General features: G+C 29.1%; 2 protein-coding genes across 10 annotated transcripts; both read left to right on the forward strand.

Annotated features, from left to right (window-relative positions):
• The first annotated feature begins 3,227 nt into the window (after positions 1-3,227).
• LOC106791606 lies at positions 3,228-3,776 on the forward strand. Its single transcript, XM_014757355.1, has 2 exons — positions 3,228-3,393; positions 3,517-3,776. Exons 1-2 carry the CDS (start codon positions 3,314-3,316, stop codon positions 3,704-3,706), a joined length of 270 nt encoding a protein of 89 aa, XP_014612841.1. The 5' UTR covers positions 3,228-3,313; the 3' UTR covers positions 3,707-3,776.
• A 2,594-nt stretch (positions 3,777-6,370) lies between these two features.
• On the forward strand, positions 6,371-16,395 carry LOC106791612 (calpain-B). Of its 9 annotated transcripts, none has more exons than XR_001382201.1 (16): positions 9,922-10,313; positions 10,592-10,768; positions 10,829-11,016; positions 11,235-11,538; positions 11,639-11,820; positions 12,015-12,265; positions 12,338-12,495; positions 12,581-12,798; positions 12,876-12,918; positions 13,371-13,415; positions 13,609-13,738; positions 14,789-14,923; positions 15,358-15,485; positions 15,574-15,769; positions 15,862-16,011; positions 16,150-16,350. XR_001382201.1 is itself a non-coding variant. In XM_014757389.1 (15 exons), the coding sequence occupies exons 1-15, from the start codon at positions 6,585-6,587 to the stop codon at positions 15,945-15,947; spliced, it is 2,337 nt and encodes a 778-aa protein (XP_014612875.1). In that variant the 5' UTR covers positions 6,371-6,584; the 3' UTR covers positions 15,948-16,113. The 9 variants fall into 9 exon arrangements, 7 of the variants coding, with proteins under 7 accessions (XP_014612875.1, XP_014612874.1, XP_014612876.1 ...); XR_001382200.1 differs by having other exon boundaries at positions 9,923-10,313; positions 15,862-16,149; positions 16,251-16,395; XM_014757389.1 differs by lacking the exons at positions 9,922-10,313; positions 16,150-16,350 and adding an exon at positions 6,371-6,680 and having other exon boundaries at positions 15,862-16,113.

Genomic DNA, 16,395 nt, shown 5'->3' on the forward strand with positions numbered 1-16,395 from the left:
TAGACTATTGAGTTATTTTCAAAGGTTCAACAGCAAGTTCGAACTTTTCGAGAATAGCTCTCTAGTTATATTTTATTTTTTATTATATCACTTCCTTGCTCGTCGTTAATTTGTAGTTGTAATTGGAGATGATGGATCATTCCATCTCCTTGGCACACCAAATCTGTGTGCCAATTGGTCCAAAAGGTGCATAAGTTTTTAGTTAGTTACAGTCAAAAATATTAAAATTCTCGTATTATTAAATTTTGATGTTTGATTAACGTTCAGTAAATATTACAGTCATTTCTTTTTTCTTGTTTCGTCTTTAGGATTTTTTACTGTGATTGCATTTTATGAAATTTGCAGTTTTTCTTTTGTACATAATATACATATACAGTTTAAAAGTATTTCATAATAATTAATAGGATATTATTTTTATTAGTAACTTCTTATAATATTTGTACTTTTCCTGTTTCTTAATTAACTATATTTTTTAACGTAAAATCACGCGTTTAAATTTAATTTTATTCTTCAAACGGTAAATAGAGATTAAATAAATATAAATAGGGAAATCAAATAAAAAGTGCATCTGTGAATTGGACCACTTATACATGTTAGGCTATTATATTACTTGATTCAATGATTAATATAGTTTTCTTTTTGTTACAGGTGATCATCAATGGATTTATTATCTATTTGTTTTTTGATTTTCTTCTACTTGAGCTTCTAATACAATTTATACATGCATTTCTGAAGGCACACACGAAAATTAATTATTATACATATTCATTGTTATTTTATATTCTGTAATAAATGTAGCTCTAAATATTTAAATGGAATATTCTGATAGACCACTTTGAAAAATTTGGAAAAAATCGGAGGACGGCCTACTTGACTATCCCCTTATGATAAAAGGTAAAGATCATTTTTTTTTCGTTACCTGTGTATTACGTATAACATGTGGTTAATGCAAGTTTGCAACGGAGTACAGTTTAGTTGATTAACGAATTAACCGAATAAGTATAAGTAATAATCATTAAAATTCATTTGAAATGAGAATTTATACGTGTAAAATTCAAAGATCATTTCGATCACAGTAATTTCTTTAAAAAAATTTAAAGAAATACAAAAAAAAAAACAGATTATGATATAGGAATACGTAGGCAACACTCGCAATTTGTCACGGATTATTTGATGGTTTGCAAGAAAATCTAAAGCATCAGAGAGAGAGAGAGTTTGAGAGAGTGAGCGAGAGGGAGAGGGAGAAAGGGTGAGAGATATATGGAGAGAATCATATTTGAAAGAAAAAATAATACTTTGGATTATGTAAATATAAATAGAAATGATTGAGAAGTACAATAGTTATTCAAAGATCTTACTCGAGACGTTGTGCATGGAGTGTAATCTATGCACAGGCGTGAAACCAAAATCAATACAAATTAAAATTTATAATAATTAATTAGAATCTTTAATACAAAGAGATGAGAGAGAACAAATTAATAATAGAATTAAACGTATTTAAAGATAATGAACGAACGTTTTTGTCACGTCGGTGGTTAGATTCGAATCTACAGTTGTAAATTTTAAAATCGGAGTATTTTTGCTTTTTGGTGATAGTAGTATTATTAATAAATTGACAAGTTACTGGAAAGAGAGAATAGTGAATGGGTTAGGCATACAATGTAATACGCGAACAATGAAGAATAAGAAGAGATGATTAGGCCTACAGCGACAATGCCTTTTCCCAAGTAGTAAGAAGACTATAATATTCCTATTATGCTTATTCTCCTCGAATCCACCTAACTCTACTGAATTTTTCGAAGCCATTCTTCTTTGCTTTTTTCGTAACTTTCTTTTTCATCAGAAATTTTAATATCGTTGTTATTATTATCCTATTATACGAGATGAGAGGTATATTCTATATACTATGGGTCCCTTTTAATCCCTTTTCGTTCTACTATCATTTCTAAGTATATTTACCTTGAAATTATATCTTTCGATGAGATATTATCAAAAAAATAAAGAAAAAATAAAAGGAAAGGTTTTTTTATTATTATACGTGTTTGCTGCGTGTATGCATGCGTGTGCGTGCGTATGTGTATCATAGAGAACAAAATTTTTTCCTTCAACATTTTTATCGAAGCGTGTGTATATGTGTATTATGCGCACGCACGCACGCATGCAAAAGCCTTTTTCTCTCTCTCTCTCTCTCTCTCTCTTCCTCTCTTTTTCTCTCACTCCTGCGGTGGCCTCGCAAATATGTCAAGGTAATTAAATCTGATACGTGTATGTGAGTGTAAGAAAAATATTGTGTTATTATAAAATTCCATGGAGTATTAAAATGAACATTTTCGACATATTTTCATAAACATTTTTCGCATTTTCGTGTATCTTACTAATTTGCAAGGATTTTTCCTTTGTTTCTTCTTCTTTTATCACGAATACAATTATATTAAAGTCCTCCAAATGTTAGGCTCGTGCAAGGGATAATAAATTTATTTCACATTCTTTTTTTTTTTTTTTTTTTCTTTTTATATTATTCTATATTTTTTATTTTATCTCCCATTTTAACTTTTCATATTTTATTTATTTCTCCCACTTTCCATTTTTGTTAGTTCTACGGTAATTACTTTTGGACGGGTCGGTTAATAATATCTTTGTTAAGATCTAACATAATCTTAATTATTATATCTCGAATCTTCGCATACGAAGCTTCTTCTCTTGCCAAGAAGAAAATAAATATAATCCCCTCGAAGAAAAATACAACTACTCGAGAATTTTTCGACTAATCGTAAGATCATCAACAAATTGTTTTTTCTCATCGTAATTGATTTAACATCATATCGTGACAACTAGCATATAATGAACGATCTTTTGTGTGATAACTTGTTTAACATTCGGTTAAAGTAACTTTATCCGATATAAATTATCCGAATGGACTTTCATTTTTTATTAACGATCATAATGTTACGCGTTTCAGAAAAGTTTGATAAAAGAACGATCGATCGAACAAGTTGAAAGTCTTTTCTTGCGTTAACATATGATTACGCCTATTGAGGAAGCTTCTTATTTCTTCCATTTAATCTTGGTTTTTTTGCTTTCCTCTGGTAGCTGGTACTCTGACGCTTAGCAATGGGGCGGTAACTATATATATAAGCCTATGAATATACGCATACAAGTTCGAGCATTATAGCTAAACCGAATAGCGGACGAACTCAGACGACAATAAATTCGTGGTACAGTTTTGCTTCAACTGCGATACGCGTATGTCGAGTATTTTCGAGTTTGTACGTTTCTTCTCGTGTCCAATTAAATATTTCCAATAATCAAGGTCATGGTGAATTATTCATATTATTACGTCAAGACCATCGGTGACGATAGCGATAATGCAAAGACATATAAATTTATAAAGGGGTAAGCTTGATACTCCGATAGACATCATAAAGTGACGAAGACAAATCGAATTACAATTAAATTATATCCAAGAATTAAGCTTTGATCTATGTGTATGGGCAACAAACACCTGAATCTTTGTAGAAACACTAAACTACAGGAAACACCTAAAGATGTCTGGTCGACTATCGGAAGATACGGCCTTCGTTCGAGATTACTTAGAGGAGGACTTTCCGGTTCTGGAGACGTTTATCATCCTGCCAATGTTACTTTCAAGGTCCGCCATCATCGATTTTTCCTAGTATCGAACTCACCGAAGAAAATGGCTGGGTAGAATTAAGCTGTTTTCACTAAAAACAAATTGTCTTCATTCCTTTGCGAATAATACACTTTTGCTATCTTTATTGTGTTTTTTCTTATAAATTTATGCATTTATATATACAAAGTAGGGCGAAAAATCTCATGGTTAAAATAAATTCCTTTGAGATATATTTCTCTACATATTTTCCTAAAAAAATTTTCATATTAAATAATTGTATTTTTTAATCATTTTTTTTTTTTTTTTAATTTCTTACATATTTTTTACCATTACTTCGAAACAATTAAAACTTTACGGAGTTAAATTATTAATATAAAACAAAAAAAATGTATTAAGTTTGTGATATTTCAACGCATGTTTCATTGAAAGAAAAGTACATCTCTATGTTTGGCAAGTTTTTCGAATCAGGTGTCTCATATTAAACCAAGTAACCATATATGTATGCATGCATATATACGTATGTATACCTAAATGCGTACATAAATTATATACATTATATAATACATACACTTACATGTATATATATATATATATATTTGTGTGTGTTCATTAGAAATTTCGTTATCTTTCATAGTGATCATTCTTTCCTTTTTTGTTTTTTTTTTTTTTTTTTTATTTTATTTCTCTTTTCTCTCGCATTATTTCCTTACATTTATTCCTACGAAAACCTATTTTAAAACATAATTTAGGATTATCGATGATCTTTCCTTGTCAATTTTCGACGAGTTAAAAATAAATCACGATGGACAAACCGTTAAATTCTTATTATAAACTACGATTTAATTGCCATTCGGTTTAAGAAAACGTGATATAATGAAGATCATTGTTAGAAAAACATTACGAAGTTAAAACAATTTTAGCATTAGTAGTATCTCTTGCCAAAAACTAACAGCAGAGACAAGATGTTTTCTCTTAGATTAACTGTAAACTACATAACATAAATAATACTACGTAATCGGGGAAATCCTTCTTTGACATATCAAATTCTGACTAAATAATTCGATCATTGGGATTATCCCAATTTAAAGCATCAATTTAACGCTTTCTAAATAATATTCTTCTTAGAGTCTAATAAAAAAATACTCATCTATTTTGCGAATTCGTTTGAAATAAAAGTGTCTATGATTTTTCCTGGAATAATAACAAATTGATTTCGTCTAATACGTAGAAATCTTGTTTTACCAAAACCTTTAAAAGATTCGAATAGACGAGGAAGTATCATAGTCGTTCATACGGTTCTAATATCTACGGTGTTCCTCCGACAATCCTTTATTCAAATTCTTTTCAACGAATAAATTGTTTTTGAAAGTATTTCTTTCTTATTTTTTTTCTTTTTTTTTCTTTTTTTTTTGTGTGATACATATTTTCGTTATATACATCAACCAGTAATAACTCGACACCCTATATAAAAATATATATTTAAGCTTTCTTTCATGCTCCCGAAATAGTATCTTTACGCAGCAAACTTTCAGAGAAGATTCTCTCTCTCTCTCTCTTTCTCTCTCTTTCTGTCTCTTTCTTTCTTGGTAGTTTCAACTTTAACGAAGTCGAATAGCAGAGAGGAGGAACGTATACAGTTATTTTTTATTTTTTTTTTTTTTTTTTTTATTTTTTGACAACGCCTACGAGTATATTTATCACGTGGGGGACCATTGAACCGCCGGTTTTTGAGCGAGAACGAACCTATCGAGACCGAGACCTCAATTTCGGGATACATATTCACGTGTATAAAACAAGTGCCTATTGGTATTGAGTGAAAGTTTCGAATGGTAGGAGAACGACATTGAAAATGATTGGTGATAATTCGTTTTATAAAGAAAATGAAAAAAAAAATACGTAATATAAGGAACACCCATAAATGTTGATAGTACTTTGGAAAACGCTATAAAAGGATTGTGCAAGCGATAAGAAGAACTCACCTGAGTAAGTTAGTGTCGAGTCATTTATAAGAATGATTCAAAACGTACGAGAATATAGAAAAGGAATACATTAACATTTTTAACGATAAACGAAGTTAATTAGATTATTATTCTGAGAAGAGGAAAAATAACAGACGAGTACATTGAATTTTCCTTACTTTACTATCATCTAAAAATAGTCTTAATTGTCGTAACAAAAACAACTGTTCTGTGCAATTTTCGAAAGGTGAAAAAACATTAGATATATAAAGAATCGCATAAACGTTGATTATATTGCTTTGAATAAAACTGTAAAAAAAAATTGTGGAAGCGATAAGAAGAAAAAGTCGAGCACACCTGAGTTCGTTAGTTGAGTCATTTTAGAATGATTCAAAAGATAGATAAAAGATATATTATTAACGTTTTTAACGATAAGTGAAGTTAATACGTTTATCCTTCGAGGAAAAGGATTATCGAAACGAGTGCACTGAGGTTTTACTTACCGTACGTACGAACTTTTAGAAAATCGTCTCAATTATAATAAAAAAAAATTACAGCGAGATATATATATATCTACTATAAATTTTGAAACATTAATGAAATATTTTTCTGTACGTGTGTGATGTGCATCTGGTTTATACTACGTTAGTGCTTATAAAAAAAAAAAAAAAAAAAAGAATTGTGTCGACCTTACTCCAGTATCATTTGAGATAAAAATCACTAGGTGGCGCATTCTGTCACATTGGCATTGAAATTGTCAGAATTAAGAGTGAGAGAGAGAGAGAGAGAGAGAACTTCGTAAACGTAACACATTTGTTATTGTGCAACGTATCAATAAACAACGGAAAAACCGACAAGCAACTCGGAAAATCTTCTTTCCGAAATTTGAGAAGAGCTCGCGAAGAAAACGTGACACGAGTCTCATTGTCCAAGTGTGGAAGATCCTTTATCGATTATTATAATTCAAGGGTGTGATAAGATAAAATCTAAAAGTCATGTATAATAATTATGAAAAAAATTCTCTCAATTACGGATGGAGACCGGAAGTAACGGAACAAATATTCGTGCGAAAACAAACAAAAGAAATTGAAGTGAGTATAGAAAGCACGTGATTTGGGGGAAGGGTATTTAAATATTTTTTTCTCTTGCAAAAATTGTCATTAAATTGTCACAGGTTTGTCGAATCAATTCAATATTTATTAGAAATCAGAAATTTGTTGAAACTATTATGATATTTATAATAGTCATTCAGGTATACTTATATAATATATAAATTCTTATAATTTTATATATTATATATTTTAATTGAACAATTCGAAATAAATCGAAATTGTCGTTACATTTATTCGAATTGATTCGAAGTGATGAATGTCAATTATAATTTGCAATTGAATTTTATTACGTTATTCAAGATTTATTTGCCTATAACTATCTAAATTCATACATAATATAACGATTAAAAAAATGATTCCATTGCAAGGCCATTCAATGTATTTCAAATATTTCGCGCGAAAACATTGATATCGATACTCGAAGCTTTCTTTCTCTCTCGAATTAAATCGAATCGAATACGGCGAAATAAGTCGAAGTTAGTCGAATTTAACCGAATACGAATGCCAGGTATCGATCGACTCGTTTTCGGGCCCTTGATTTTACAAATGAAATTCTAATATCGCGTTATTTTATTTCACATCATCGATAATTTTCTTACTAACGCGTTACGAAGAAACGATAATATATTTTTTTTTTTTTAAAGAAAATAAAAAAGAATTCTTTAAATTGCATTAATAAAAAAAAAATAAAATATTAAATAGAAGAAAATAAAGTAATTCGAAAAAGACGAGGTACTTATTAATCATGTTACGTTCCTAGCTAAGCCGGTAAGGTGCCACGCGGCCTTATGGAATAAACACACATTCCTAAGTATAATAATGCATAGACACAATAGGGAAAATTCGTGATAAGGGTTTGTTTGACATTTTTATCATCGTAAATGTCAAGTCGCGTGCAATCGAAACGTCATAGGCGTACGTCAACGTAAAAAAGAATACACGGTGTTTATTGAAATAAGAAATCTATATGAAGATTTGTTGTATTTTACGGCGCATCGAAATAGCGTCATCGTCGGGGAGTGACGAAATATGGGCGAGGACTATAGAAAAACAAGGTCTGGTGCGTTGATGTCGGAAGAAAAATACGTAGACCGTGTTAAAGGAAGTTGAGAAAAATAGAAACGCGTTCGTTCATCTGGTTCACTTTCGAGTTCGAGTATTTTTAACAACTTTAATGTTTCCCATACGGCCTTCTAATATTATTTCAATGCAACTCGTGTCGTATTCCGAAAGCAAGGTTAAATTGATCGTACCTAACATCATCATCATCATCATCATCATTCGTGCGTGATCTTAACGAAACACACGTTCAACGTTTTATTCTCATTAAAGCGTTTAATTCTATCGTATAAAAGTTCTAATAATTGCTCGTGTTTTCGCGAAAATAAGTATTAAGATTAAAAATAAAGTGATTAACAAAAAAAAAAATAAAGAAAAAAGCCGGCAGACTAACCAACAATGGATTACTTTGATGGAGGTACCAGAAACGTGCTCGATGACGTTTTTGTTAAAACGGCCGTCGAAGTGAAGAGGATATTACCGTCCCTGTTTAATATCAAAGTGGTAGGCATTTTTCTACATGTATGATATCATAAGTAGAGAGAGAGAAAGAGATCGAGAGAGAAAAAATATAAAAAGGGAAACGGGTATTGAATGCAACTATTGTTCGTAATTAAAAACACACAAAAGAATTGTCATTTTTTTCATTTAAATTTCATCAAATTTGCCGCTAATAACGGTTTACAAAGAACATAGGTGTGTTGAGGTACTACGTGAGTCAATCGTGCATGTCAGTCTTTGGAATGCTGTATGTGTCATAAAAAATGAATTAAACAATAATCATTTTAGTGTGACGTTTGTTTCACGATTATACGATTGCTGTGATAATATAATGAGATTCTAGTTTCTTTTTTTCTTTTTTTTTTTTTTTTTTTCTACGAGTGCCATTCACTTCATGACGAATATTTTAAAATAATAATCATTATAATATGTCGATAGACTTGCGTATCTTTTATTAATAGTTCGTATTATCTTATTTTGATTTATTTTCTTAAAGCTTAAAGATGTAGACGATTATGTTAAATTAATTTGTTTCAATATGTCGAATCGCATGGTAGAAAATTAATAATAGTTTTAGCTAATATAATGATGCGCAATTGCAACTTAATATGATAATAAGACATAATTTGAAGTAGGTCTATTTGAATGCAACATTTGTTTGACTAAACGTGACAGTATTGTTAATTATTTTTGAATACAATAATAATAAGCACTTGTCTCTTATTTCTTTTTAAAAGGTGACTATTGATCTACCAGTTTCTATAGATCGTTATTCATAATGTATATTACTTTATAAATTTTATTTACTTTTTGTTTTTTTGGATTATTGGCTGAACTATTAATATAATGTTGACAATTGTATAATTGTTCGTGAAGCTTTTGATCAAACTTTAAAATGATTAATGCTCATGATGCACGATGTACAATATCAATTAACCTTTTTAAGTGAGTAGTTAACTTTTCAAAAACATAAATTTGTTATGTAATAACACTAAATGCATGAAGTACAAATTTGCACTTTATTTGATTATTAAAGAATAGGAATCTCAAATATATTCTTCAATATAAAAGAAACGAATGATATATATGGTATTTAAATTGACTTACATTGTCTTTAAAGTACCATCTCGTCATTTTTAATTAAATTGTTGTTAACATAATAATTAATAGACTATTCATTTTTGAATTACAATATCTACAATTATTGAAAACATAATTGTTAAAATAACATTAATTGAAAATTGTATATATATATAATTTCGTTTATTTATTATAGTAAAATTAAATAATATCACATATAGTAATTGGTAAGAAAAAAAAAAAAGAGTTTGACATAACATAATAAGGTAACTAAATTAATAAAATTTTTTAAAACTGTAATCTTCAATTTATTTTACTACAATGCATGACATATAATCTCTATAAAAATAAATAAACAGGAAGTTTAATACGAATTTATCTTGCGGTTTGTTTTAACTTAACGATACTATTTCTAAAGTGGTTAATTTTTATCCGGCTAATTGATATCATGTTGTGATTCTTACATATGATAAGCTATTTCCCCGTATAATTATTTCTATAATATAATACTACGTATTTGTACGCGTTCGCGAACGGTTGTGTGCTTAATTATTGCAAGAGAAATTAATTAATTAATTAAAAGAGTAAAGGCAAGAAAAAGAAAAAATGTTCGAAGTTAATAGAAGACGAACGTTACCACCTTCATACGCAAATTATCGTTATTCGACATACCTGGAGGAAGGTGTTGCTTTGTTAAAACTTTCTCCAGTATTAGAGGAGAATGTTAAAAAAAATAGGAATTCGTTGCAATCTTCCAAAATGTTGATTAACATCTCGCGAACTAAACCGGACACTTATTCGAAATTTAAATTCCCATGCCAACAACAAAAGAACAATTTTTTTCGTAATCAAATCGTTATACCACCATTGAATTCTTCAAAGATGATAAATTCGCCTAAAACTAATTTAATTCATTATAATAACGAAGGCGTTAAAAGTATGACGAATTTTATTGGAAAAAAATGTTACAACGTAAGATTTTCGGTCGTGTACGATCGATTAGAATCATTAATTTATTTAAAATGACTTTTAAGTAACATTTGATTTTTTTTTTTTTTTGTTTTTTTAATGGTTCTTCTATTATTACGTATAACACAAAAAATAAGTATTAATAATTTCAATTGAATTTAATGGAAAGAATAATAAATTGAAGATTTTTAGATTTCCATACTTACAATTAGATTATTATTCGTAATATTGTTAATACAACTGATAAATAAAATATCGATTATTGTTCCTTTTTATCCTAGCTTGGAGAAAAAGGTTCAGGTATCAGAATACGCGGTGAGATTCAAGATTTTAATGCGTTGAGATTAGAATGTCTTCAAAACGGACAACTTTTTGAGGATCCAGAATTTCTTGCTGCCGATTCGTCTCTGTACTTTTCCAAAAGACCGGATAGATACATAGAATGGAGGAGACCTATGGTAAGAATTGAAAAAAAAAGAAAAAAAGAAAAATTCGAATTACCTGTGAAAAATTTGTAGGAAATCGCGGACAATCCACAACTCTTCGTCGAAGGTTTTTCAAGATTCGATGTTCAACAAGGAGAGTTAGGTGATTGTTGGTTACTCGCAGCTGTTGCAAATCTTACCATGGATTCGAATTTGTTCTTTCAAGTTGTACCGGAAGATCAAAGCTTTGAGGAAAATTATGCTGGAATTTTTCACTTCAGGTTAATGCATTACTTGTTTTATTCGATTTAACAATCCTATTGAATTTATGACAAATTAATTCCATAATATTAGGTTGTATTTCGCATAAAACGAAAGGAAGGAATTTATGGGACAATCAAATGTATTAGATTTGATTGTTAATAACTTAGAATTTGTCTTTTTTGTTTAATAATCGAATACTTTGTTGTACTAACAAACATATATATCTGTGGTGTAGGTTTTGGCAATATGGTAGATGGGTGGACGTTGTTATTGATGATCGTTTACCTACATATAACGGTGAACTGATATACATGCATTCCGCTGAAAGCAATGAATTTTGGAGTGCTCTTTTAGAAAAAGCATATGCTAAACTTCATGGTTCTTACGAAGCTTTGAAAGGGGGTACGACATGCGAAGCTATGGAAGATTTTACAGGAGGGGTTACCGAGATGTATCAAATGGACGAAGCTCCGCCAAATTTATTCAACGTTCTTTTAAAGGCATTTGAAAGAAATTCACTTATGGGTTGTTCCATAGAGGTATGAACACACAACGTTTACACAACGTTTACCTTCGACATTTCGAATGATCAAAAGTAATCGAGTATTTATGCGCTCGTAAAATGTTTTCTTAATTTAGCCCGATCCAAATGTATTGGAAGCAGAAACCCCTCAAGGACTAATAAGAGGCCATGCTTACAGTATTACGCGTGTCAAGTATGTAGAAATTCAAACACCAAATCAATATGGCAGAATACCATTACTCAGATTACGAAATCCATGGGGTAATGAAGCGGAATGGAACGGTCCTTGGAGCGATAAGTAATTAATTATTGTATTAGTCATTACAAAAATAGTTTTAAATCGCTAATTTGAAGAATCAATTAACTTTTCTATCATGTAGATGTGTTCTATGAATTAATATTTCCGTTATTTACGTATTGTTTGTATATTACCATAGATTATATTTTTCTCTTTTTTCTTTTTTATTAATTTAAAACTATATTAACTGATAGGTCACCGGAATGGAGATTTATTTCTGACGATGAGAAGAGAGAATTAGGATTAACTTTCGACGTAGATGGCGAATTTTGGATTTCCCTTCAAGATTTTAAAACTTACTTCACGCAACTTGAGATATGTAACTTGAATCCAGATTCATTAACTGAAAATGATATTAATGCTGGAAAAAAACGATGGGAAATGAGCGTTTTTGAAGGGGAATGGGTACGCGGAGTTACAGCTGGTGGTTGCAGAAACTTTTTAGGTAAACATTTAAAAATAATTCATGAAGTCATGAATAAACTTATCCTATCGATATTTTTTTATATATTTTTAGAAACGTTTTATCATAATCCTCAATATCGAATAACATTGGAACATCCTGATGATGACGATGACAAATGTACTGTTATTGTTGCATTGATGCAAAAAAATAGACGAGCCCAACGAAGAATGGGTGCGGATTGTCTTACTATTGGATTTGCTATATACTATGTGTGTAAATGTGTTGGATTTTTGTATTTTAATTTATATCGTCAATTCGTGTTACAATTTTTGATGAGCAACCTTTTTTTAACAGTTAGAACAACCCGATAGATTACCAAAACCATTGGATATCAATTTCTTCAAGTATAATGCATCCGTAGCACGATCACCAGCTTTCATTAATTTACGCGAAGTTACCTGCCGATTCAAATTACCACCGGGTGTCTATTGTATTGTTCCGAGTACTTTCGATCCTAACGAAGAAGGTGAATTTTTACTAAGGATATTCTCAGAAAACAAAAATTATATGGAGTAAGTATTGATATTCAGATTGCTTCGAATATCTATGTAACATAATATACTTAAGAATATTTTTTTTTTCTTTTAAGGGAAAATGATGAGGAAGTTGGAATTGGAGAAGTTGATGATAGGGTAAGAATACGAAAGTTTGTTATTAAATATTATATGATTTAATGTGTGTGAATTTATATGTTGTATATTAAATATGCATTACTTAAGGATAATTATTTTGCTTACACAAAGCACATTTTCAAATTATGCTTTTAAAGATTAATCTTATAGACTTAATATAATATATATTACCTTTTTTGTTTTTTTTTTTTGTTTTTGCATTCAACTTAACATATTCTAATTAACAAATTTAATTTTAAAAAAGTATATACATATGCACATAATATTTGTCTAGACTCTTCTCTTTTTTAAAATGATCATCTACTAAAAATTTTATCCATGACTATTGGGTATCCTTAATGACTCATGTCTCGTTTAAAAAAAAAAGATTTCAATTATATATAACGTTATATCTGAGTCACGAGGAACGTTCGTGAAATCGAACATGCATGATCACGTTGCTTGGCTTTTAGGTGATTAATCCTAAAGGCACTAATACGGATGGGGATGATGAAAAAGTAAGTGAAACGCACGCAAATTGTAGTATTGCCTGACACTAAATAAAATTACCATTAAATTAATATTATTAACCTTGGATTAACAAAATATTTTAACACGTATAGATTTTATTTTTAATTTAGTCATGTGCTATTATCAATCATCTAATGTAATAGAATATATTTGATAAAATTCTATTTTGATACATAATAGATCCGTGATGAACCTGAACCTGATCGGAATGTCGAAAAAGTACGAGAATTCTTTAAAAAACTCGCTGGCGATGATATGGAAGTGGATTGGATGGAACTTAAAGAGATCTTGGATTTTGCAATGAGGAAAGGTAAATCAATAGAAAGATTATCTTTATGATCATTAGATCTTTTAAATAAGAGAACAAATAAATCTAAAGTAATATTAATAATAATTATTTTTTTTTTTTTTTTTTCTGGAGAAAAAAATTCAATTGTGAATATATAAATCCTTGAAATATTTATATCAAGTTTCGTTTCATCGTATTGTATTTTTTACGTGCTTGTTATTTCACTGCTTCCCCCACTGTAACTTGTGTGCTTGGGTATTTAACATCTTTTGATGACTTGTGTAATTAATGAACCTAATAATATTCATATCTAGCTATACTTATTGCCATTCGTTTTTCCACACAGTTTTCTTATATAACAAACAATAAGATCATTGATGATTTCATTAAATGCTTTTATTTTCTAGTGTTGTTTTCCCTCTTGACTCACGATACTTAATAAGTTCTATTATTTCTTTTAAATAAAATTAATTGCACTAAGAATACATGTATTATACAACATGAATTTGTTTTCTTTAATGTGCACGGCTGTGTTTTTTTGAATTGTTTTCATGTTAATCATATCTGCGACACATAAATACAATTGGGTCACTACAAACAAACAAAATTCAAGCTTGTTATTATTTTTAATTTCGCAACGTAATTTTACAAATGATATTAATTTATTATTACATTTCAAAAATGCACCTTATCGTTCAATATGTGATAATACATTTGAATTTTTACAAAATTGTCCAACTAAAATCTTATTTCTTATTGAACCAAGTTTAACAGCATAAAAGTGATTAAAACAACAACAACAACAATGTGGGTATCTGTAATACAATTGCATCATTAATTATGACAATGAAATTAAATTATTAATTTATTTGATGATTTATTTTGTAATACGAGTAATATTTTAATATAAAATAAATCATAAAATTAATGTTTATTATTTTGTAATTTAAGCCATTGTCATAATTATTGTACTATTACAAATAATTTGTTTCACCTAATGAATATTCCTCTATGACCCAAGTGTATATATGCAAACATTATTGTTAACATATAGCTGTATGTTACGGGTAGAGTTACCACAGTCGACGCGTCGTAGCGAGGCACATGAACCAGAATCAGTACAAGGAAATGATTCTTTTATCGACACTGTCATCTCACTGCTGTGCGGCATTGTTTGTAATAATGAACAATACAATAAATCTGTAGGTAAGGGGATAACTATTGATAAAATAAAATTGTTGTGTAACACATAAAACACAACACATGGTATAATATTGTCAATTCTATGAAGAATTGAAATCCACATATTGAGAAGAAAGAATTAATTATTATAAGATACCCAAAAATAAAATGTATATGGTTACGACGCTACGATAACAAAGAAAAAAATAAAAAAAATGCATGACAATAATTATTCAACATACATGCAGTACATGCTGCGCGCGTAATTAACAAATTGCTTAAATATATTTACATTAGAAAGCAGTTTGTATAAATGCCTATTGTATAGTCGCATCATCATTCGTGCAATTAACGTTTTTTTTTGTTCTTCATAATATTAATAATTTTATTCTTTTTATATTACCTCTTTTTATTATAAAGTTGTTTAACTTTTTTCTAAGATGAAATTATATTTACAGATACACAAGATAGAGGATTTTCTAAAGACGTATGTCGAAGTATGGTAGCTATGTTAGATGTAGATCATTCGGGAAAGCTTGGATTTGAAGAATTTAGAACCTTATGGAATGATATTAGGAAATGGAGGGTAAATTTATCTCTTTAATTCAAAAAAATATTCTATCCCTTCATTCGCTGTATTTTTTTAAAACATGTTTGTTATTTTATCCGTTTAGGCTGTTTTTAAATTGTACGATAAGGATGAATCTGGACATTTGAATGCGTTTGAATTGCGTCAAGCTTTGAATAGTGCAGGATATAGACTAAATCATCATATTTTAAATATTTTGGTACATCGATATGGAACTTCAGACGGTAAAATAATGTTTGATGATTACATAATGTGTGCCGTACGATTGAAAACAATGATCGGTAATTATTAATGTTTTTAAATGTGAGACGTTAAATAATGTAAAGAAATAAAATATAATAAAATCTGATGTTTTTTTTTTGCTTTTTCACAGATATGTTCAGGGAAAGAGATCCGGATCAAACTAATTCAGCAACATTTACAATGGAAGAATGGATAGAGAAAACATTATATTCTTAAAATATTGCATCTTATTATCGTTAATGCATTTTCCTCAATTATTTACGTGCCTTACATATTTAAGGTGTGCAGATAAATTCCTCATCGTTATTTTTTATATTATATAAAATTATAGAAAAAATTGGCATACATATATGCATTAATTGCCTATGAAGTTTGAAATATTTACATTCATATATAACAAAATAGGATTTTTATGCAGGTAATGCAATTATTCTGATTAATGGAAATATAAAAGCTCATATATTTTAAATGCCAAAGGATAATGAAGCTGAGAACTTATCGATACTATTATTTTTTTAGACATACTGATACGAATGCATTCTAACATTATTATATTAAATAACTATACCGTTAATACGAACAAAATAAATTTTTCTTAAGATTTGAGAAGCTTTAGTTTGATATATATATATATTATAATAGAATTTATAAAAAAAATGCTATA

Source organism: Polistes canadensis, unplaced genomic scaffold, assembly GCF_001313835.1.
Source record: "Polistes canadensis isolate GaletaPanama2010 unplaced genomic scaffold, ASM131383v1 scaffold_325, whole genome shotgun sequence".
Classification (NCBI taxonomy): domain Eukaryota; kingdom Metazoa; phylum Arthropoda; class Insecta; order Hymenoptera; family Vespidae; genus Polistes; species Polistes canadensis.